This window comes from Plecotus auritus (genome assembly GCF_963455305.1).
Source record: "Plecotus auritus genome assembly, chromosome: 6".
Taxonomy (NCBI): Eukaryota; Metazoa; Chordata; class Mammalia; order Chiroptera; family Vespertilionidae; genus Plecotus; species Plecotus auritus.
In genome coordinates this window covers 60,948,172-60,971,529 of record NC_137773.1, presented here as the reverse complement: position 1 = coordinate 60,971,529, position 23,358 = coordinate 60,948,172, and the positions used below count along the sequence as shown (strand labels likewise).

The 23,358-nt window shown below is 37.5% G+C and overlaps 1 protein-coding gene across 1 annotated transcript; it reads left to right on the top strand.

The window, feature by feature from the left end:
- Nucleotides 1–6,373: 6,373 nt before the first annotated feature.
- TIGD4 (tigger transposable element derived 4) lies at nt 6,374–7,912 on the top strand (the record flags this gene model as incomplete). The annotated part of the gene is made up of 1 exon (XM_080675395.1): nt 6,374–7,912. One exon carries the CDS (start codon nt 6,374–6,376, stop codon nt 7,910–7,912), a length of 1,539 nt encoding a protein of 512 aa, XP_080531521.1.
- Nucleotides 7,913–23,358: the final 15,446 nt, after the last annotated feature.

Sequence of the window (23,358 nt, the reverse complement as noted above, 5' to 3'; positions counted from 1 at the left end):
TATGTTTCTGACAAGGGGATTTTCTACATATTAATCCTTGCACTGTTATTTCCTATTATTCAGCTTTCAAAAAATCAGGTACCATGTATTCATTTGGCTTACTAGTATGATGAACTCTGGCAGCCTACCTCATTTATTGGCCAGAAGGAAAGGAGGCAACGGGTTAAAGGATATTGTTATTGTTCCTTTCTGAATGAAGTAAATGTGAACATGACCTTTTCTCTTTGCTTTAGATGTTGAATATTGTACACTGCTTATCAATATTATTTCCTCAACAGAAAGAGGAAGGTAATACCTTCAGATCTTTTTTTAGGGGAACTCCAGTAATGAAATATTTTCATCACTCTTCATTAGCAGTTCTCTTTTCATGTAGAGATAATTAGTTACTGATTGCACAGTATAATTCTCTGGAAACAAGTTCTTTATTAGAGGATACTGATTAATGGAACACTTAAAGAAGCCCACGAATAATAGAATGAGTAGAACATAAGAGTAGAGATTGTTTTAACTACAAAGAGAAAAAAAACTGAACTTATTCATAATTCCATTACCTAGAGTCAACATTCAACATTTTGGTTAATGTCTTTTTTTCTATGCATATATATTTTTTCTTCATTTATTAACAAATCATTATTGAGAAACTTCTGTTTACTAAGCACTGTAGGAATAGCCATAAGCCTCTGGCCTCCTGCAACTTTAAGTATATGTTGTATTTCTTGGCATAGTTTTGTATTTTGCTTTTTTCACTTATTATAGGATGGAATTATCCTCTCATCATTAAATATTCTCCTTTAGTGGCTCAGTAGTATTTAGCATAGATGTTCCTTAATTTATTTATATCTAATCCTTTTGGTTGCACATTTAGGTTATTTTAAGTCTTGTCTATAATTATAAACCAATGTGAGGAATATTATAGTGTGGGTAGAATTCTAAGATGATGTCCAATGAACCTCACTTTGTACACTTCCCTCCGCTGTGAACATGAGAGAATATCATTCACATGGTTGTTACATACAAAAAAGACTTTGCAGATGTAACTAATCAGTTGACTTTGAGTTAATCAAAAGGGAGATAATCTGGGTGGACCTGAACAGATTAGGCCTTCTAAGAGTAGAGAGTTTTCTCCTGTTGGTGGCAGCAGAGGAAGTCAGAGAAATTGGAAGCATGACAGAGAATTGACAGGAGGAAGGCCATAGGCAAGTACCTGACATAGGCCTCCAGGAACTGAGAGCAGTCTCTGCTGGCAGCCAACAAAAAACCAAGGACCTCAGTCCTACATACACAAGGAGTTGAATTCTGCAAATTACCTGAATGAGGTTGGAAGCCAGTTTTTCCCCAGAGTCTCCTGATAAGAGTCCCACTTGACTAGCAACTTGTTTTCTGCCTTGTGAGACCCTAAGCAGAGGACCCAGTTTGCCCACCTGGACTTAGACCTATAGGACTTGTGAGATAATAAATAGCTGTTGTTTTAAGTCACTAAATGTGTGGTGATTTTATGCAGCAATAGAAAATGAATACAATTGTAAGCTAGATTATTTTTACACCTATAATTATTTTGGAGGGATAAATTCCAGGTATAAACTTGCTGAATAAAAATTATCAACATTTTAAAGATTTTTTTATCATATAAGTAATTTGCCCTCCATAAGCTTTAGCCAATTTATGTGCCTCCTAATAATCTATGTTTTTGCATTTTGGCAAACACTAGATATGACCATTCTGACAGGTAAAAACCAAAACCAAAAAGGTATCCCCTATTTTGAAAGAAGTTTCACATTTCTATTATGGACCAGTAGAACTGACCATTGTTTTCTTTATTTGGGGTTCAGTTGGTAAGTCTTTTTTAGTGAATGCTTATTTTTATTCTTTAGTTAGCTTTATTGTTGACATAGAGAAAATAGTTCCTAATATGCAGTACAGCGTTTCTCTGCTGTAATATTTTTAAGGGGTAGAATGATTAATGAGTTTAATTGAGAGAATGAGTACTTCTGAGAAATATTAGCTGCTGCCATACACCCAAATGTAATATTGTGGGAAAATGGAAAATGTCATCTTCTTGATTAGACTGTAGATGCTCTATTCTTTTCTAGGGGAAACGTCTAGCTTGTCTGATTTAGTATTAGAAATGTGGTTATTTCAAGAATAAAGATATATTGTATCTTACCAGGGAAAATTGTATCTTCTACTACTGTTTTATAAGGAAATATGTACTATTACCTATCAGAAAAAAATAATGAATATCTTCCTAAATAAACATGTCATTTTTCTTTTAAAAAATATTTTTATTGTTTTCTTAGAGAGGAAGAAGAGGGATAGAGAGATAAAAACATCAATGATGGTAAAGAATCATTGATTGGCTGCCTCCTGCATGGCCCCCGCAGGGGATGGAGCCCACAGCTGACAGGGAATCGAACTGGTGACCTCTTGGTTCCTGGGTAAACGCTCAACTGCTGAGCCACACCAGCTGGGCAACATATCACTTTTCAATATGATCAAGATAACCAGTAATCTCTGACTATGTATATTATATTGCTTTATTTGGGATGTGGTAAGGGAGGAAATTCAAATTACTTTTTCTGTAATCCTTGTGATTTGAGATAATAGGGTTTCTTTCTGACAAATGAAATAAGGTAGAAGGATAAAAGGAGGGATAAAAGAAAAGAAGAAAGGAAGAAGTGAGAAAAGTTGGGAGACTGAAGAATAGTTTTGCTTGGTTTTGTCTTTTCATAAAAATTGGTTCTTACTACCTCAATTTCTAAAGGTTGGCATCTTCCTAATAAGAACAAGATACTTATAAATTTTTACTTTGAAATAATTGTAGATGTATAGGAAATTGCACAAAAACATCCAGGAGATCTCATATATGAGAAAAAATATTTTTAGTTGAATGGTTAAATCTTATTTACTTAGAAAAGTTATCCTTCCCTTGATTGCTATTTGTGTTCACAGAAATCATAATGTCCTGTTCTTCTGTGGAGGTCTGATATTGCTTTTGTTGTTGTTGTTAGGTTTGGATAGGCATTGGAAATGCTGACTTTGGCTTGGTGCTGGGGGTATAGAATGTGTAACTATTATCAGAGGAGGCCATACCAGTATGGTTCAAGGACACTGTAATATAGTAAAAAAAATGGTAGACTTGACATTAGAAAGCCTGGATTCCGGACTGCACTCAACCACATTATAACTATACTAGGGGCCCAGTGGATAAATTCATGCACCTTGAAAGGAACTGTGGGCCACGAGGCTGTGGTGGGCACAGAGGGTGGGTCTCGGCCCACCCTCTGTGCCCCCATCTGGCTCCTCCTGCTGCGGCCCCCAGTCCCCTGTCTGCCGGCAGCCCCGCTCCCGCCACCACCGCTCCCACGCGCGCTGACAGCCCTGCTCGCACCCTCTGATGATGTGGAGCAATTGGGGCTGGCGCCAGCAGCGGGTGCGAGCAGGGCCAGCGGATGCAAGCAGAGGTGACTGCCGGCCTAATAATCCCTCAGGAGCAGGAGGAGGTGGAGAAGTCCTGGGGGGTAATTGGGGCCAGCAGCTGACGCTCGCACCCACTGACAGTGCTGAGCAATCGGGGCGGCACTGGGCACCGGCAGTGGGTGCGAGCGGCGGCTCTGGCACTGGCTGTAGGTGCACATGGGGCCAGCACTGGCAGCAGGTGTGAGCACCAGGTGGGACCACACATGTGGGAGCAAAAAATTTTCAGTAACCTCCAGAGGCTCACCCTGATGACAGCAATCGGCTCCCTGCCTTGGTCTGGCGACCCCCCTCACCTGCTCCATCATCCCGTTGTGGCCAATGCCCTCCATGGTCCGCGCGTGCCCTCTGGTGGTCAGTGCACATCATAGCGACTGGTTGTTCGGTTGTTCCGTCATTCAGTCTATTTGCATATTAGCCTTTTGTTATATAGAATGAGCTTTGAAATCCAGTTTGACCTTCCTCCTGAGTTGTTTGGAATATAGGAAGTAAAGCAGTTTGGAAACTAAAGCCTAGGCTATCATAATTATTATTAAGATCTTTCTTGCAAATAACAACAACAGTAAACTCCTTAACTGGTTGTAATTCCTATGATAAAAATTACTTCTTTGATTTGGACAACAAAGGTAGAGGAATTTTGACAAAAATTTTTTTCAAAAAATTTTGTGCAAAAAAAAAATGCATGTGCCACTTGAAACTGAGGAGGACAGGGAGAAAAACAAGAAGAATGGAGCATCCACACTATTTCACACAGTGTAACACCTGCACATCAAATTAGCTTGTTATCTTAGTCTGCAGTAGTTCTAAAGCCTATAGATTCAGTACTCTTTGGTTTAAGAAACTTTTCTTTCAGTATCTACAGGGTGGGCAAAAGTAAGTTTCTAGTTATTCGCAGGGGAAAAAGACAAATAATACAATAATTAATCTACACTAATAAAAGAGAAAGATGAAAATTGACTGTACCTTCGTGACGCCCACCAGCCAATCAGGAATGAGTATGCATATTAACCCAACAAAGATGGAGGGTTAATTTGCATAAGCAGGCGCTGAGTGGCCAGGGTGGGATGCTTGCATCGTTGGCATGGTGACAACGCAGGTGTTCCACACTGTCCCAGCAGCTCCCAGCCTCTGGGCAGTGTGGGAAGGCGGAAAGGCGGCTCCGGCCAAAGCGAAGGCAGTGCCGGCAGCCAGGGGAAGGAAGGCCCATTCTTGCAAGAATCTTCGTGCATTGGGCCTCTAGTTCATAAATAATAATACAAAAAATAAACTATAAACCTACTTTTGCCAAGCCCCGTATTGCAAAATCTCAAATTTTATAGACGGACACAACAAAAGTGACATTAGAGAGAAGATAAGGATGATGAGGTCATCACCACATATTTATTGAATATCTCCATAAGGTGCTAAATATTCTGCTAAGTGTTTTACACTCTTTCATTGAATCCCATTGAAAGTGCAATAATCCTTTGAGGCAGATGCTATAGTTAACCCCTATTTTACAAGTAAGAAAACTGAGGTCAAATTAAGTAAACTACCGAGGATCACATAAGTACTAAGTGGCAGAGGCATTTGTCAATTCAAATGTGTCTGGCACCAAAGCCCATATCTTTACACTATCATTAGCCCTTTATTTTACAGATAAGGGAAGTAGAGAGACTAAGACCTATGGTCACTCTCCTTCGTAGTCTAGGTCTTTTTCTGCCTTATATCCTCTTAATTGCTTATTCCTATGCATTTTGTCAAGTATTTCTGGCCTCTGTGCATCTGGCTAATGCATCAAATTGATACAAAAGTTAGTAGATACTTTTAATTGATACATTAAGTTAGAATAAGATTTAGATTTTAAAACTATGTGATGAGTTCACTTGATTGGATTTTTAGTGAAGCATTTTCTACTAGATTCCCATAAAGGAGACACTGTCTCCCATGTGCTATTAAAAGTTGGACCTTGTGACTACTGTCTGACTATGTTTTTCTTTTAGAGAAGTCAGAGGGGGCAGTCTGTGACTTCATGTAAAAAATAGCCACCAGAGATATATCCAGCATCATTTTTAGTTCTTTAATTTTGGTCATCCCACATTTTCAAAACAGATTAAATTTGTCTGGTTTATTTCAGAAGTATATATTATAAAGCATTCAAAGGCAAGTGAAAATTCAAATGCACGAAGCAGAGCTAGAGAGCTTTCTACAGAGGCTCTTCAGAAGGTAAGCATTTCTCCTGCTTTGGTTATTGTATTTTCAGAAACGTTCCCATTCTTTTTTTATTATTAAAAGCATAACTCATTAGTGTAAATATTTTTATATTCATTTGACATATTGCTAAAATTGCTGTTTTGTTTGTTTTTATATTTTCAAGAGATAGAAGTTATACTGTCAAGCCCTAGAAGGATTCTACCGTTTTCTTCTCTACCCTGAAGAGACTTGGAAATTAATGGGTAACATTTTGTATGAAAATTTCTAAATGCTACTTGTTCTTATCTCTGAGGCCTTCTGTGGAGAATTAATAGGAGGTTGGATGAGCAAATGGATAAAGTGAACCGTCTTAAAGGATTGAAGTTCTAAAAATATATCAGCAGGACTGGACAGGTTTGAGATAATGAGATTTCTATTTTAGCTTGACTTCTGAAACTCTGAATAAACTATAAACTGAGCTATACAAGGTCGTGGGAAGGAAGTTTCTCTTCTAAACTATTCTAGTTGCATATAACATTTTTCTTATTTAGAGCCATTGAAAAATATATATTTAGTCATCAATAGGAATAAGACTATTATACACGTACCAACTTGTAATGTATGAAGTGGGAGAGAAAGCGGTAAATTGTGTCATACGGAAAAAGACATTTAATTAAAGAAACAGACACCAGGAAGAGGAGAAATCTCTATATAAGCGCTGGTTGAGATGGCAGAAGCTTCTGCAGATGCCTCAACTCTCCCCGTAACAGTGAAAAAAAAGAAAAGTCTGTCCATTGAAGAAAAGATCGACATCATAAATGCAGTAGAAAGTGGCAAGAAAAAAGCAGAGATTGCAGCTGAATATGGAATAAAGAAAAATTCATTGTCCTCTATTATGAAGAATAAAGACAAAGTTCTAGAAGCCTTTGAATCTCTGAGATTTGATCCAAAGAGAAAAAGACTGAGAACTGCTTTCTACACAGATCTGGAAGAGGCATTAATGAGGTGGTATCGAATTGCTCAGTGTCTAAATGTACCAGTTAATGGTCCAATGTTGCGTCTAAAAGCAAATGATTTTGCCCAGAAACTGGGACATAATGATTTTAAGTGTAGTAATGGTTGGCTGGATCGCTTTAAATCCAGGTATGGGTTAGTATTCAGAGCTCAACCTGTAGAAGCTACCGGTGTATCAGTAGACCCTTCAGCTGTTTGGCACCAAAACATACTTCCTTATTATTTAAATGATTATCATCCTAAAAATGTTTTTAATATAAAGGAGACTGGACTGCTTTATCGAATGTTACCTACAAATACATTTGCATTTAAAGGAGAAACATGCTCAATTGGAAAGCTATGCAAAGACAGAATAACCCTGGTGGTTGGGACAAACATGGATGGCTCCGAAAAACTTCCTTTGCTTATCATTGGGAAAAACAGAAATCCACATTGTTTCAAAGGTATGAAATCATTGCCTGTGCATTATGAAGCTAACAGAATGGCATGGATGACCTCAGATATATTTGAACAATGGATGCAGAAACTTGATGAGAAATTTCAAGCCCAGCAACGAAGAGTTGTGATTTTTGTTGATTCTCTTCCTGCACATCCAGAGGTAAAGAACCTAAAGTCCATTGAGTTAGCATTTTTCCCATCATGTTTGTCTCCCAAATTTATAGCCATGAAACAAGGTGTTATTAAAAGCCTTAAAATTAAATATCGACATTGTCTTATCAAGAAGTTTTTAAGTTCTGTTGAAAGCAGCAAAGAATTTACATTTTCCCTACTAGATGCAGTTGATACATTGCATCTCTGTTGGAGGGCTGTAACCCCAGAGACTATTGCTAAGAGCTATGAAGAGGCAGGATTCAAATCTCAACAGGGAGAAAGTGACAAGACAAATACAGAGTCCAACACTGGTCTTGATTTGGTTGCCCACGCCCAGGCAGCAGGAGTGGAATTTCCTGAAGGTTTATCGGTAGAAGAGTATGCTGCCCTGGACGATGACTTGGAGACGTGTGAAGCCGCGCCAAGTGGTGATGCGGTATGGACCAAAGAAAGTAAAGCAGATGAAACTGGATTTTATACTTCTGATGAAGAGGATGATGGTGGGTCTCTGGGAACTGAACTTCCTTTACCATCAAAAAATGAGGCAATAACTGCTTTAGCTACTCTTAAAAATTTTCTTCGAAGTCAAGATATGAATGATGGGCTTCATAATTCTTTAGCAGACCTTGAAATTTTTATTAACTCTTTATCACTTAAGTAATTAATGAATTATTTTACAACAACTGAAGATTAATACCTTTTCCTGATATATTTTTCTATATGAGGTATGTAAAAGGAAAATACCACAAACATAAAAAATGAAAAATTAGTACATTTTGGTTTACTTGCAAATATCTGGTCTGAATAGCAAATTCCCTAGGTAGATTAAATAATTTCAATTTAGCAAGCTTTTGGAAAGTAGAAATGTATTTCAGAAGCCTGTACTTGAAAAATATGGTAAATGTGTTAAAAATAAAAAACTATCCAGCTATCTGATTTATACAGATTCAATTGGTGATTACTATTTTCTTTCTTTTTTAATGTTTAGGTCATGTTCCAGAAAATTTTAACTTATCTACCTCATTTAAGAAACAAAATATTTATTATTGCTTAGATATTTATTTTATAAATACATATATATGCCATGTATGTTTTAACTAGACTCTTAAGGATCAAGTATTAATTTTAATTTTTTTCATAACTAGCTAATATTTCTGAAAAGAAATGATAAAAAACTACTGAAAATAAAATTGGACCCAATCATACACCAAAATGATTAAAAATTTGTCTTAACTATTTTCAAGTTATCTATACTAATAAAAGGATAATATGCTAATTAGACCAGGAGACCTTCTGGGAGACCTTCCGGATGTCCTTCTGGACAAAGCCATGGTGGCGGGGCCGAAGCAGAGGTGCTTAGGAGCAATCAGGCCAGGAGGGGAGGGCAGTTGGGAGTGATCAGGCTGGCGGGGGGAGGGGGGGGAGGGACAGTTGGGGGTAAGCAGGACCGCAGTGGGGGCAGTTGGGGGCAATCAGGCCAGCAGGCAGAGTAGTTAGGGGTGATCAGGCAGGCAGGCAGGTGAGTGGTTAGAAGCCAGCGGTCCCAGGTTGTGAAAGGGATGTCTGACTGCCTACAGGGATTGGGCCTAAACCGGCAGTCAGACATCCTCTAAAGCAGACTTGGGCAAACTATGGCCCGCGGGCCAGATCCGGCTGTTCTATCCGGTTCTCTTGCTCTCCCCTCCGCTCCTTTACTTTGAATTTATATTAGTTCACACAAACACTCCATCCATGCTTTTGTTCCGGCCCTCCGGTCCAGTTTAAGAACCCATTGTGGCCCTCGAGTCAAAAAGTTTGCCCACCCCTGCTCTAAAGGGTCCCAGATTGGAGAGGGTGCAGGCCGGGCTGAGGGACAACGCCCCCTAACCCCCCCGCACGAATTTCATGCACCAGGCCACTAGTTTCTGTATAAATTCAAACAAAAGACTGTGACATCAGACTTTTCTTATCATCTAAAAACAGAAGATGATATGGATTCTTTCTAAATATTTGTATGTATGTGTGTGTGTCAAATAGTAAAATACATTATTGAAACATTTGTTAAACTCTTATATTTATATTGTAATAAGACTACTCTTAAAAATAAATATGAAGATTACATATATTGCTACTAGAAAAAAATATCTTATGTGGCTCTTAGTTTTCTAATTTTAGCAGCTGAAGCTTATAATCTCTAATATTTATTTCCTTGTTTTTACTGAATCTTATTTTTAGTAAAAGCTGAGTGTCCTTTCAGCATATTCTAATGTATTTAATCCCCCCATCCATGGTAATACTTTGGATTAAATTTCTGTTTGAGAAAGCTATGTCTACAGAATGTTTTAAAATATTGTATCCAATTATTTACTCTTTATCCATAAAAAGTCTTTAAACAGTAAAAATATAACAATGGGTCAGACTTTTATTTTTTACTTATTTATTTTTAAATCTTTGTTGAAGTAATACATCCACCCTCCTTTTCCCCCAATAACCTCTTCTAGCCTGCTACAGTCCTCCTCACCCCAGAACCTCACCACCCCTTTGTCTGTGTCCATGGGTTATGCATATATGCATACAAGTTCATTGGGTCAGACTTTTATATTGTTAAATTTTAAATTGTATGCTTATTTAACTCATTATATCTAATTTAGGGTCTCCTTTTAAAACTATTTTGGAAAATATAAAACATTATCTAGATTCTTTTTATTATGAATTATTAGTGTGCCAACAAGACACATTTCAAAGGAAATATTTATAGAAAGTATTTTTATTTTCCATTGTTGATTAACTCTGCTTTTGAGATTTTGTAATAGCAATCCTTAAAATGTATTAAAATTAAGAGGTTTTTTTTTAGAATGAAATATAGATTATTAAAATTATTTTTATTGATGATTTGATTTAAAATTTTAGTGTGGTAGAATTTTGGACCTAAAGTAGCTCTTCAGAGCCCCAGCTTTAACTATAGTATCAGGCATATATTGAGTTCTCAACAATCTTTTTCTTTCTTTTTGCATTTCATAACATTTTTATATCAAATATTTTCATTTTAATCATTTAAGCTATTCTATGACATAAGGATTATTATCTTCATGTTTACAGATGAGGAATTTAAAACCTGGAAATACTAAATTATTTGTTTAAAATATCAGAGCCCAAGCTTAAATACTACCTAAATAACACTAGTCCTGTGTTATTCTAACTAGATACCTTTATCCTGCTTTTCTCTACTCTGTAAAAGAAAATTCTATTACTTTTCCCTTGAATTTAGGGGCCTGAGGGTGAAATATTTCAGAGAACATGCTGAATCTATGCTGATAGCTCTATCACAAGCTCTCTCCAGAGAACTCGATTACTAATGAAATACTGGAAACCTTCTGATTTGGCAATTCTGTACCATTCTAACACAGGTTCCAATGGAGTTCTATTGAAAGTATTTAAAGCAACTTTAATATTTCTAAAGTGCTAAAAGCATCTACTCCTTTTTTCCTTTATATGATATGAACTCTTTTTTTTTTTTTTTTTTTTTACTTCTAGGGCATAATAAATGTAAAGATGATAAAAAACAAAAACAAGGCTACTATATAACGAACAAGAAAAAGTTAACTTCAGATTTAAATTCAAAGACAAGCTTTAAGTTGTACACTCTTCTGTTAAATTTAAAAATATGTAGACATAAATAATTTTCAGAACAAAAAGTTTAAATATTCATTTGTCCTAGGACATAGACAATTGTACTGCATACCTTGCTCCTGATTTATCTTCTCTATACAATCAATACAAGATGGAACTAAATGCCACTTGTCTTTCCACCTGTTTTTCAATTAAATGTGGCATTATTTTCATTGTTTTTTGCCTTATAAATTCCTACTGTTTCAACGGGTTTTTGCTTCTTTCTACTTCATCAAGCAACAAATCTTGAATTTGTGACATTATTTCACTACCAGTGGCTACTGAACTGCTAGTGAAAGGTATGGTTCAGGATAAAGTAAGACAATGAGTAAATCAAGGCCTGTGGGTTTCATGTTGCCTGCCTGGCTTCTCATTTGGACCTAAGGTTAAATGTCAAACATCACTTTTACTAAATACAAAGCAGAATAATTGGGAGGGGGAGGAAAGAAAGGGAGGGTAGAGTTAAAGGAGAGCTTCCCAAGCAAACACCTCAGATGTCAAGAGAAGCCCTTTCCAATTACTGGTCCAATAGGGATTCGGTAGAGACTGGCAGAGAGAGATTTGCCCTTTAAGAGAGGCAGCACCACATATCTGCCGGAAGATTCAGAGTCTAGTGGCGGGCTGGATCTTGGGGGCACCAAGAGCTCCCTGAGCTAAGAACAGTGCAGCCTAAGGCAGCCAAGAAGCTACACCAGATGCTGGGAGATCCTACCACCACAGGAGATAAAAGCCTGGGTTTGGGACCATACTGTGCACACAATAAGTTCTCAGAAAATAATCTCACTCAATGGAATAAATTAATTTTAGCCCTAGTTTTATGCTTGAAAAAAGCCATTTCATTTCTCTGAACTCTTTGCTTCATCCATAAAATAAGACTGACACATTATTTGAATTTCTTTTGCGGAAAGACAATTTTGCATATGAAGACATGTAGCAAACTCTAAAATGTTCCACAACTATAGGAAATGGCTAGAAAGGTGCTTTTGTTCCTACTTCCAGATATGCCCAAATAATAACTTTGTGGTTACTAAACATCAATGACCAATTTTCTTTTTTTTAAAAAATATATTTTATTAATTTTTTACAGAGAGGAAGAGAGAGAAGAGGGATAGAGAGCCAGAAACATCGATGAGAGAGAAACATTGATCAGCTGCCTCCTGCACACCTCCTACTGGGGATGTGCCCGCAACCAAGGTACGTGCCCTTGACCGGAATCGAACCTGGGACCCTTCAGTCCGCAGGCCGACGCTCTATCCACTGAGCCAAACCGGTTTCGGCAATGACCAATTTTCTTATTGGAATTCTTCTGTGCAATAAAATAGGGAGGCTAACATTTCTAGAAATATGCAATTTATCTGTAGAACTAAACATTTATTTTCATTTTGAATAAGGGAATAAGGCGACTTAGAATTCTTCATTTTTCCTGACTTGATCATTGTGCAAAGCAATTCAATAAAATAAGTATTCATCACAAAGTAGCCCTTTCTGTCACCACATTAGTTCACTCAATTGTACTATTTCCTTGGGCTGTGAAGCCAAGTGTAACCCAGAGCTTGGGGGAGACTAAGTAATATAAACACTGTAGTAATCTACATGGGCTGCCATAACAAAATACCAAAACACCATAAACTGGGTGACTTAAACAACAGAAATTTATTTTCTCATAGTTCTGGAGGCTGGATGTCTGAGATCAAGGTGCTAGCACGGTTAGTTTATGGTGAGGGTTCTCCCCTTGCTTTATAGATAGTCACGTGACTTCTTTGTGCCAAAACACACACACACACACACACACACACACACACAAACACACACAGACACCAAACTCTTTGGTATCTCTTCTTACAAGAGCACTAATTCCATCATAGAGCCCTCACCTTCATGGCCTCATCTAACCCTAATTTGCTCCCAAAGACCCTATCTCCAAATCAAATACCATCACATTGTGAGTGAAGGTGGATTTAGGGCTTCAACATGAATTTTAAAGGGGAACAGTCCATAACAATTACCTCGTACCAATAAAATGGTTTTTAATCAGTGGTTAAATAGATGAATTATTCAATAAAGGTATTCACATATTAAGTTTCCAATTTGCTAAAAACTGAAAGAGAAGAGCATGAATATTTCAGAACGTTAATCAGCTATAGCTATTAGGAAGGACTTTAAAGTTTATGAAACTTAAGAAGCAATGTGAAACTGTATCATGACCTTGAATAAATAGGAAGAGTTAATACTGAAATATATCTTTCCTCCAACTTAATCCCAATCAAAATCCCAATGCAGATTTATTGAAAATTTTGCAAAATAATTCTGATTTTCACCTAGAAGAATAAATACTATGTATCAATATCTAAGAAAATTTTGAGAAAAACAAGTCTTGATTTGACAAAAGTTTAAACAATATGGTGTAAAAAAGAGAAATAATAGGTCATCAAAGGAATAATATATGATATCTAGAAAAATACAATAAATTTAGCATATGATGAAATGGTTTTTAATCAGTGGTTAAATAGATGAATTATTCAATAACTGGTATTGGGGTAACTGGCTAAATATAAGATTTTTTAAGTCGTACATCAAAATGAATCCTTAAAGCATTAGACTTTTGGACTGAAGGAAGGAAGGGAGGACAGAAGAAACGAAGGAAGGAACAAAGGAAGGAAGGAAGGAAGGGAAAAAAGGAAGGAAGGGAGGAGGAAGAAAGGGAAAAGAGGCGAGAACAGAAAGAAACTTGCAAATACTAGGAAAAATATAGTTAAATCTAAATATTTTAGTATTTTAATAGGTAAGATATTTTAAAAAGTGACACTCAAGAAAATTCATTGAGAATAAAAATACCAAAAGTATGAAAACATTTCCAAATCAAAAAATCAAAGAAATGCAAGCAAAAACAATTAAATATATTTTTTTTGGCGGGTGGCGGGGGGGGGGGGGGGGCTATCACAATAGACAAGATTATAAAGAACTAGAGGCCCAGTGCATGGTAGGGTCCCTAGCGGCTTCCTGCTGCCAACCAGGGCCCCCCCTCCCTTCCCCTGGCTGGCCCTGCCCCCTGGTCGAACTCCTGGACAACTCCTGGTCAAGGGGACAATTTGCATACTATGCTTTTATTATATAGGATGACAATAGACAAGAGCATAGAGAAGTAGGTGCACTGTTGTTGGGAATATAAATTAGCACATTCTTATAATTATACTGACATGTATTAAATACTTAGTAATTACCATACATTGTTCTAATTGATTTACATGCTACCTCACTTAATTCTCAGAATAACTCTGTTATCATTCCCATTTTGCTGCTGAGAAAATTTAAGTATAGTTATAGCTAATAAGTTAACAGAACTAGGACTCAAACATAAAACATCTGACTTAAATAATGCAGTACATGATATAAATTTATCCTAACAAAACAAATATATCAAGGACTTTTGTTGCAGTGTCCCTTATCCAGAACCCTGAGAGCATGTTTCAGAATTTAGAATGTGTCAGACTTGAAAATAATAATATATGTGTATATTCTATATTATATAACACCCCCAGGCCAATTAGGGCAGCATTCCTCAAACAAACATTAATGATTTTGCAGGAAACATTCACATGAAGTCAGATATGTAAAGGTTATAAATAGCTTAATAGTTTTATGGGTTTATTGCCAAATAACTTCATGTCAAGTCAGCTTTTGCCACCAAATGGATTACAAAAAGTTGTTCAGAGCTTTTCATGTTTTGGAATAAAGATAAAAGATTGCAGTCCAATAATAGCTAAAAATAAAAGACTGACAACTATTTGAATGTTTTAGAGGATTGATTAAATATACATTTAAATTAAATGAAACATCAAGGTCCAAACTTTTTTGTTTGTTAATCCTCACCTGAGGATATTTTTGCATTGATTTTTAGTGAGAGTGGAAGGGAGAGGGAGAGGTAAAGAGAAACATCAATGTGAGAAAGACTCATCAATTGGGTGCTTCCCACATGTGCCCTGACCAGGGCAGGGGACAGAGCCTGCAACTGAGGTACATGAATTGAACCAGGAACCCTTCAAGTCCACAGGCCAGTGCTCTATCCAGTAAGCCAAACTGGCTAGGGCAGGTCCAAACTTTTTTAAAAAACTTCTTTTACTTGGTGTAGATGCAAATTTGCGTGTCTGAACTGAAGTGGCTATTTTCTAATTTTAAGTTTAGGTATAGCTAATTATAGAACTAGGATTGCAAATCTCTGGAACTAAAATCTCCTCTTCCTGCGATTCTCACTGTTGAACAACTTACTGTTATCACAAAAGCTACAAAATGTCTTGCCAAGTAAAACAGGAACTATAGCATAGTACTGAATTGGTGAAGCTAGACTGGCTGGTTTAACATACTATAAATTACAGGTTCACCTTCATGCATTAGTTCACTTTAAGTCAGAGAAGTCAACTTCCTTAATCAGAGAACCCTCAGCTAGTGTGTCAGAGAGAAAAATTGAAAGGAAAGGGCCCCCACCTCACTCTACTTTTATTTTTTCTTAGTTATCCCAACAAGATCATGGTTTTTTGTTCGTTTGTTTGCTTTTTGTTGTTGTTTTAAGGTAGTATCTATTAAAGCAAGCTGTTGAATATTTGCTCAAATGAAGAACCAAATGAAAAGTTTGGGCCTTGTTTCTTGTATTAGGAATAAAGACCAGACTCTTGTTTTGCCCTAACTTCCTCTTTGTATGCCACTAAACTGTCCTTGTTGTGAATGCAAAGTCACTGCTTGTGTTATTGGCTGGCACCACGCCTTATTTTCTATATTGCAAAACAGATATCTCAGCATAGAGATCTGAGCCATTTTCATGTCTCTACCTGCCCCACTGAGAAACTACTCCCCAAAAAGATCAGAATTGCATCTCTCAACTCTTAGAGTGGTTTGCAGAGAGATATTTGCCCCAGCCCTACCCTCTAAAATGAATATCTAAGACAATTTCATACTATTCATGTAATTATTAGTAATCAAAAAGTAAGGAAGCAAAGCAAATAAAAATAAAAAAGACTCAGGCTTATGTACTGCACCTACATTAATTTCTTATAATTATTGTAAAATCAGCCAATGATAAACTTGGAAAAAGAAGACTCACATATAATATCATAAGAGAATAACCATTAATTTGACATACTCTAATTTTAAATTGGAAAGTATATGCTATACAAATGTTCACCAATTTACATAATTAGTGTTAATATTATCATGTTTGTTTCAGATTACCATATATATCCTTTATTTTCTTAATTTATTCCTAAATATTTTATAGTTTAGTTGCTACTACAAATGGAATATTTTCCTTTTTTTCCTAATTACTACTAGTATGGAGAAAAATGAATGATTTTTTTACTGTTTTGTATCTAGTTACATCCATCACCAAAGTTTCTTATTAATTGAAGTATGTTTTCTAACCAGATCATTTCATTATCATTCACAGATAGAGATCACTTAATTCTTTGTTTCTTTAATTTATGCAAATTATTTTTCTCTTGTCCCTACCTGAAGGCCATGAAATTTATTCCTCTGTATTTTCTTCTATTATATTGCAAGTTTTGTTTTCCTATTTCGATTTATTTTGTATGTGATATGAGGCAAGGATCTATCTAATCTTATTTTTCCTATTGGGTGAAGTAACCACTATATATTGACTAGTTTACTGTTTCATAATGTCTTTTCTATTTGTAACAAATTCCCACACCTGTACGTAGAGGTAATGCTGGGGAAAAGTTTAATTCCTACAATGTCTGAATAATTGCCAGAAAGAAATTGTTTTAAACCAAAAGACATATTTATGTGGAAATATTGTTTGTTTTTCTGTACTAAATGGAAATGGGGCTTGTGGTCAAGTTTAATTTTTTTAAAAAGTATATCTCCCACCTAGCTGGTGTGGCTCAGTGGTTGAACATTGACCCATGAACCAGGAGGTCACAGTTCAATTCCCAGTCAGGGTACATGCCTGGGTTTTGGGCTCCATCCCCAGTAGGAGACATGCAGGAGGCAGTCCATAGATAATTCTCTCTCATCATTTATGTTTCTATCTCTCCCTCTCCCTTCCTCTCTCTGAAATCATTAAAAACATATATATTTTTAAGAGTATATTTCTGCATTCCTGAACTGTATTGTGTGCAATTTACGTCTACTACAAGGGTAATAACCTTTCACAACATCAACTTATACTTAGCCTTGGAATTTCAAATTTGAGTCTTTTTCTTCCAAATTTGATCATTGTCTGACAGGCTCAATTATTCAGTTAGAGAAATAATATAAAATCCTAGCAGGTCCAGATTTATCTTACCTAAATTATTTATCCAGGGTTTTCCAAATAGAGTTGATTCAAGCCTAGTGACTCTAAAGATTGTATTATTTTTTTAAAAAAAAAGACTGTTTATCCCACAAGAGCCTATCATTATTTTAGGCACTGAGGATTTAATGGTGAAAGTGAAAAAAGTCACCATGGAATTGGCAGTCTAGTAGGGGAGGCAGACATTACTCAATAATGACATAAACAATACTCTGAAAGAGCAGTACCTGCTTCTATAAAGTCATATAATAAGGGAATTTGACCTAGTCTCAAGGTCAGGAAAGGAGTCACTGAAGAAGTGTCAGGAGCTAAGGCCTGAGATTTGAATGGTAAACAGGAGTTAAATAGGCAAAGGAGATAAAAAAAAAAGAGAGAGAGAGAGAGACCATTGGGGCAAAGGCTCTGAGAGGAAAAGAACATGAATTGGTTAAGAAACAGAAAGAAAGCATCTAGAGTAAGGACAAGTGTGATGAGGTCTGTGGAGGCCAGGCCTTGTAAGGATGGCTTATAGAGAGGGCTAGGTAAGCACTAACTATAAGAAAAACAATGTAGGAAGAAAAGAAGTCTTCCCACCTTTGTTTTCTAAAGCTGGGCCCACAGCAGAGTAATGGGACTCAGGACACAGACATGTTAGGTTGAGTTTGAGTAAAGTGGAGTCTCCCGCCCATATGAAAAACGATTCCCTCCAGGTGTGAGGAGAAAAGAGACAAAGGCCCTGAGAACAGAGATCAATGGGGCCACACACCAATGAGTAAGATTACAGCCAGTGTCACTGAGAGGGGCATTATTTGAAGGTCCAAGAACTGTGGGAGCTGAGTTGGCTCTGCACGTGGCCCGCTGCCCCCTGGAATGAGCACTGGAATGGTCAGTGCCCAGTGCCTGGGCCTGGGGCTGCATCAACCATGCTCCCCCCAGGGAATTCTTACTTTGCCAGCAGCCAGTACTTTGCTTGGTGACAACCTTGCAGAAAAGATTGCAGTCTTAGCCCCACAGCTTTGGCAGATCTTATCCACTTCCTTATTATGTAAGCAATCTACCTTTTAACTGCCCAAGAGAAGGGTGGATGTGCTCTTGAGATGGTGGAATGGGGAAGGGAAATCTTTCCATTCCTGAACTTGAGATAGGACCTGAATTGAGCTCATTTAGGGTACCTGTAACTCTTCCCACTCTCCTCCCAACACACACTCCCATAGTGATGAAACCATTTCCTTAATGCTAATATAAATTATAACCTAGAAAGAAAGAGTGTATATATGGAAAAAGTAGATAAGGCCATACTATAATACATACATCTTAACAAAAGCAATAAGGTAGATTTCAAGTCTCATATTAACATTCTTGATTTCCTTTCTGCCACTTCTCTGTAAGTAGGTCTGACTATAATACGCAATAAGGAAGCACAGCTTGAATAATTAACAGGGTCCTAACTCGCTGTTCTCAGGTGTGGTTTTACAGGGGGTGGCCAATGTTCTGAAGTGACCTCATGGGGAATTAACATCCTACTTGGAATAAAACATTTCCAACGCTACTGGAAAAGAAGTAACTAACCCACTTGAAAGCTATGTATTTCTTAAGATTTGAGCCTCAAAAGGAAGATTTAAAAACACAAGGAGGGGGGAAACATGACAAAAGGCAAAATAAATGTTTAAGAACAAATGATTCCCTAATAAATTACTTCCCCCTCTTTTTTTTCTTATCTCGTATAGTAACAAGATGTGTTGTTACATGTAACAGACTGGGGCTTGGATATCAAAAAAGAAAAGAGAAATGTAAATCACAACAGATAAGATTCTTTCTCTTATTTTTTTTTTTAATTTTGGATACTTTCTTTGGTATTTTAATCGTACTCTGCAGCTATCTCTAGTGTAAAAGATAGAATATACCTTTTTAGAACTATTTGCTTTCTTCTCCAAATGCTGCTGTTGTCCCAGGAGTGACCCCTGTTCTCAGATGGGGTGTCACTCCCAGCTTTATGATGAGCACAATCTTTAAAATTACTTTCACTGAGAACTTGTTTCTCTTCTCACACTGCTTCCCCTTCGCCCTCCTTAATTAACAAGCCAGAGTTCTTAGAAACTAACCCCTGGTTAGAAGGGGGTTCTTTTGATTTTGATTTTCTGTAAGAACTTTTCCCACAAGCTCAGGCGAGTTCTCTTTGCTTTCACTGAGTGTCAGAGACACACTGCTGAGCAATTTGAAGACGGCCTTTGAGTCTGGAAAAGGCACAGCTCCTAATTAACTGGCCAGTGAATGGTTTCACTGTGTGGGAATCAGTTAAGTACTTCCAGGGGTTTTGTGGGACCTAAGAGAGATGATACTGCGTTTTTAATCAGGCGAACTAAAAAGCTAACACTTTTTAATGACTTAGCAGCCCCACTCCTCTGAGGATTCCAGATGGTCAGAGCTCTCAAGAGCAATTCTAGAAACCCTTGTCAAGTTCCATAGGCACCTGGGATCTGTATAGAAGTTCAGCCTTTGAATAAATTCTACCTGTGTGTGTTTTTCTTTCTCTTTTTAAATTTTGAGACTGTTAAAGACAGAAGGATTTTTTGTTTGTTTGTTTACTATAAGATAAGTGAAAAACGCATTGAAACCTGAGATGGGCCTGGAATAAAGATAACGGAAGTGTCTCTATCGCTTCTGTTAAATGCAAAGTAGTGGGTAGGAAGAACACCTCTGTTTTTAAATCTCTTCAATTAACAGCCCCTTTGAGAATCCAAATTAAAGCGCTGCATTTTCTCCATAAACAGAACATGTATATAAAATTTGCTTAAAATTTCAGAAGATTCACTCTTAGGAAACCCTGTTCATCTTTCTACCATTTATAAAGTCTTCATTATTAAATTAAAAAAAAAAATAAAGTCTTCATTATTAAAAGCTACACAACATGTTAAAAAAGAAACAAACAAACCCAGTCTCTGAGGCAATTGAGCTAACCTCTCACATCTGACTCCTCTTTTTTAACCACCTCAATGTTACCACTAAATATTTTAAAGTTTTAAAATAGAATAATTATTTTTTTAAACTTGTATTTGAATTGAGCAATGCAGTCTTCTTTGGCACATTATTTTTAACTTTCTTCTTTGAATGTTATTTTTAATAGCTTGCTTGTGTATTTTTATAAGGAATTAACTTCCCTTGCCAAATCCAATTAATAAATAGAACAGTCTGAGGCCTTGTTCTCTCCAAAATCTGAACACAGAGTCTGGAATTAGTGCCACGCTGATTCTCTGTACCGAGGACTCGCTGTGGCACTCTCTGATATTACCCTCTAATGAAGCCTCCGAAACACAGTGTTTAAACACTGAGCATTACAGACCCCAAGCTAACCTCCCAGGAATGACGTGTTTTCTGTTTTTGGAGAAAAGAAAACAATTCAATCATAAAATCATTATTAGTCAAGTTATTTCAGAACTAGGAAGCTCTGGCCGGGAAGCTAAGTTGGTTAGAGCTTCATCCCAATACACCAAGGTTGCATGTTGGATCCCTAATCAGGGCACATACAAGTAACAACTAATGAATGAATAAATAAGTGGAACAACAAATCAATGTTTCTCTTGCTCTCGCTCTCGCTCATCAATAAAGAAAAATATAAAAATAAAAAAGAACTAGAAAGACTGACACATAAGGGTCAGTCTTCACTGCCAGGGTGTTGTGTTATGTAGTGAGGGGGGGTTACAGAGGAGTTAGAGACCTGGTCTCCACCTTGGAGTTTGTCATCTAGTTGGGAAGACAGAATAAACACTCCGGGTAACAGAAGCCATCATATGCTATTTCAAATCAATGTGGCAGAAGAATTCCAAGAGCACAGAGCAGAGCTTGGTGTGAACTGCTGTGTCAGGAAGGATCATGCAGACAGAGGGTGCCAGGCCTGGGCAGGTGAAGTGCAGGGCATGTATCCAGGTTGGCATAATTTTTAAAGTTTTTTTTTTAATGTGTTGTATATAAGGAGGGAAGAGTGTACATTTACCATATTTCCAAATGCAGATTGTCGAAGACTTTCCATTGACTCACCTAGGGCTTGTGCATGTTGTAGAGAAAGCCACAAAACTCCACTCTTGATTGTGTAAAGCTCCGGGAAAATGCTATTTCATGTACTCTTCACAAAGAAACGTTTAAAAAGTGATTAAAATAATAATTCCTGCCATCGATACGAAAGGAAAAGTTAGATATATGCTGAAAGGATCAAGTAGGGAATACCAGAGTCCAATGGAGCACCGAGGCCAGGAAAATTATTTTGGGAGCTAGATGGCTATATCAAGCCGGTGAGGGAGTGGCTGGAAAGTAATCCGGCCCCAGCAGCAGCAAGTGACTTAAAAGAAGCACAACACTGCTGGCAGGAAAGGGATTGAAGCAAGAGCAAATCACGTCTCCGCTAACCTACTAGTTGGTTTACTTACTAGTAACTCAGTTCCACAGGAACTTAAACATTAACCAATTTAAATACAAAATTTATTTCAATTCTCACTCCATCCCCTCTCTCCCCCCAATCCAAGCCATTAAAACTTAAAGGTACAATTAAACCAGGTTTGTGCTATTAAGGAAGTCTTAGGTAGTCTTACGAAAATCACTATGTTAACAATACATTAGTCTAAGGAGACAGAGCTAGCTCCATTGTTGGATGGGATCAATTAGTTTTCTCATTGTCTCACAAGCTTCTATTTCTGTCCTGTTTCTTCTATGGTAATAGTAATGCTGGCTACCTATATTGGATGCTTACCATGTGCCTGGCAATGTGCTAAGAATTGTACTGTCGCCTGGTTTGGCTTAGTGGATAGAGCAGCCGTGGGCAAACTACGGCCCGCGGGCCGGATCCGGCCCATTCGGCTGTTCTACCCGGCCCGCGGAGCCAAAAGAGCGGAGGGTTCTCTTGCTCTCCCCTCCGCTCCTTCACCAGCAGCAGTGTTAACATGGCAACGTCGGGAAACATGGCCGCAGCTCCTTCTTCTGAGTGGGCGCATTTATATCCGCCCATTCAGTAGAAGGAACAACCTCTCAATCTTCCAGAGGCTCCTTGTAATGCCCGCGGATGCGACATCACCCTGGGAATGCGTAGACACGTTATCGTGGTGATGTAGGGAGACACGCCCCTGGAGAGCACAGTATCAGAGCATTAGCTAAAAAGGAGACCAACAACACTGTTCCCACTGAAGTTGATGTTTTAAAGAACAAAAACCTTTCAACCCAGTCTACATTGCCATCTACATCTACGTCCCGGGCATAATTTGGAAGTTGCACTAAAGAAAATGTTTAATTTACTGTTTACACATTTTGTTCTTTTCTATTTGTTTTAGTTTTAAATTATTTTATTATATTTAAGTTTAATCTGAAAGGCTTTTGTACCTTTCCTTTGTTAGGCAATTTTATTTTGCCTTTGCCATCTTCAATATAAGGTATGTTATTGTGCTATGATTCCTCCATTTTTTGAAGTTTCAAATTATAATAATTAGTGTTTACATTCTTCTTGTTAAAATGTTTGAAATGAATAAAACTATTGAAATAAAAAAAAAAAAGATCGTACCCTTTTATGTAATGATGTTTACTTTGAATTTATATTAGTTCACACAAACACTCCATCCATGCTTTTGTTCCGGCCCTCCGGTCCAGTTTAAGAACGCATTGTGGCCCTCGAGTCAAAAAGTTTGCCCACCCCTGGGATAGAGCGTCGGCCTGCGGACTGAAGAGTCCCGGGTTCCATTTCCGGTCAAGGGCAAATGCCCAGGTTGCGTGCTCGATCCCCAGTAGGGGGCGTGCAGGAGGCAGCCGATCAGTGATTCTCTCTCATCATGGATGTTTAAATCTCTCTCTCCCTCTCCCTTCCTCTCTGAAATCAATAAAAAAATATATAAAAAAGAATTGTACTTTCATTGTTTCATATAATACCCAAATAGCAATAACCCTGTGAGGCAGATACTACCCTGATTTTACAAATGGGGAAACTAGTAAGCGGTCAAGCTGGATTTCAAGCCCTTTGGAGGGTGACTCTCACTCCATTCCCGGCAACATGTCTCCTGGTTGCCTCTCCCACTCCACTCTGCCGTCCCAATTTAGTGAAGACCCAGCTTGAGTCCTGCGTCCTCTGTAAGCACTCCTACTGCCCACGTTGATCTCGTCTCAGAATTAGTAAAACATTTACTTAATACATGTAGAAGAACAGC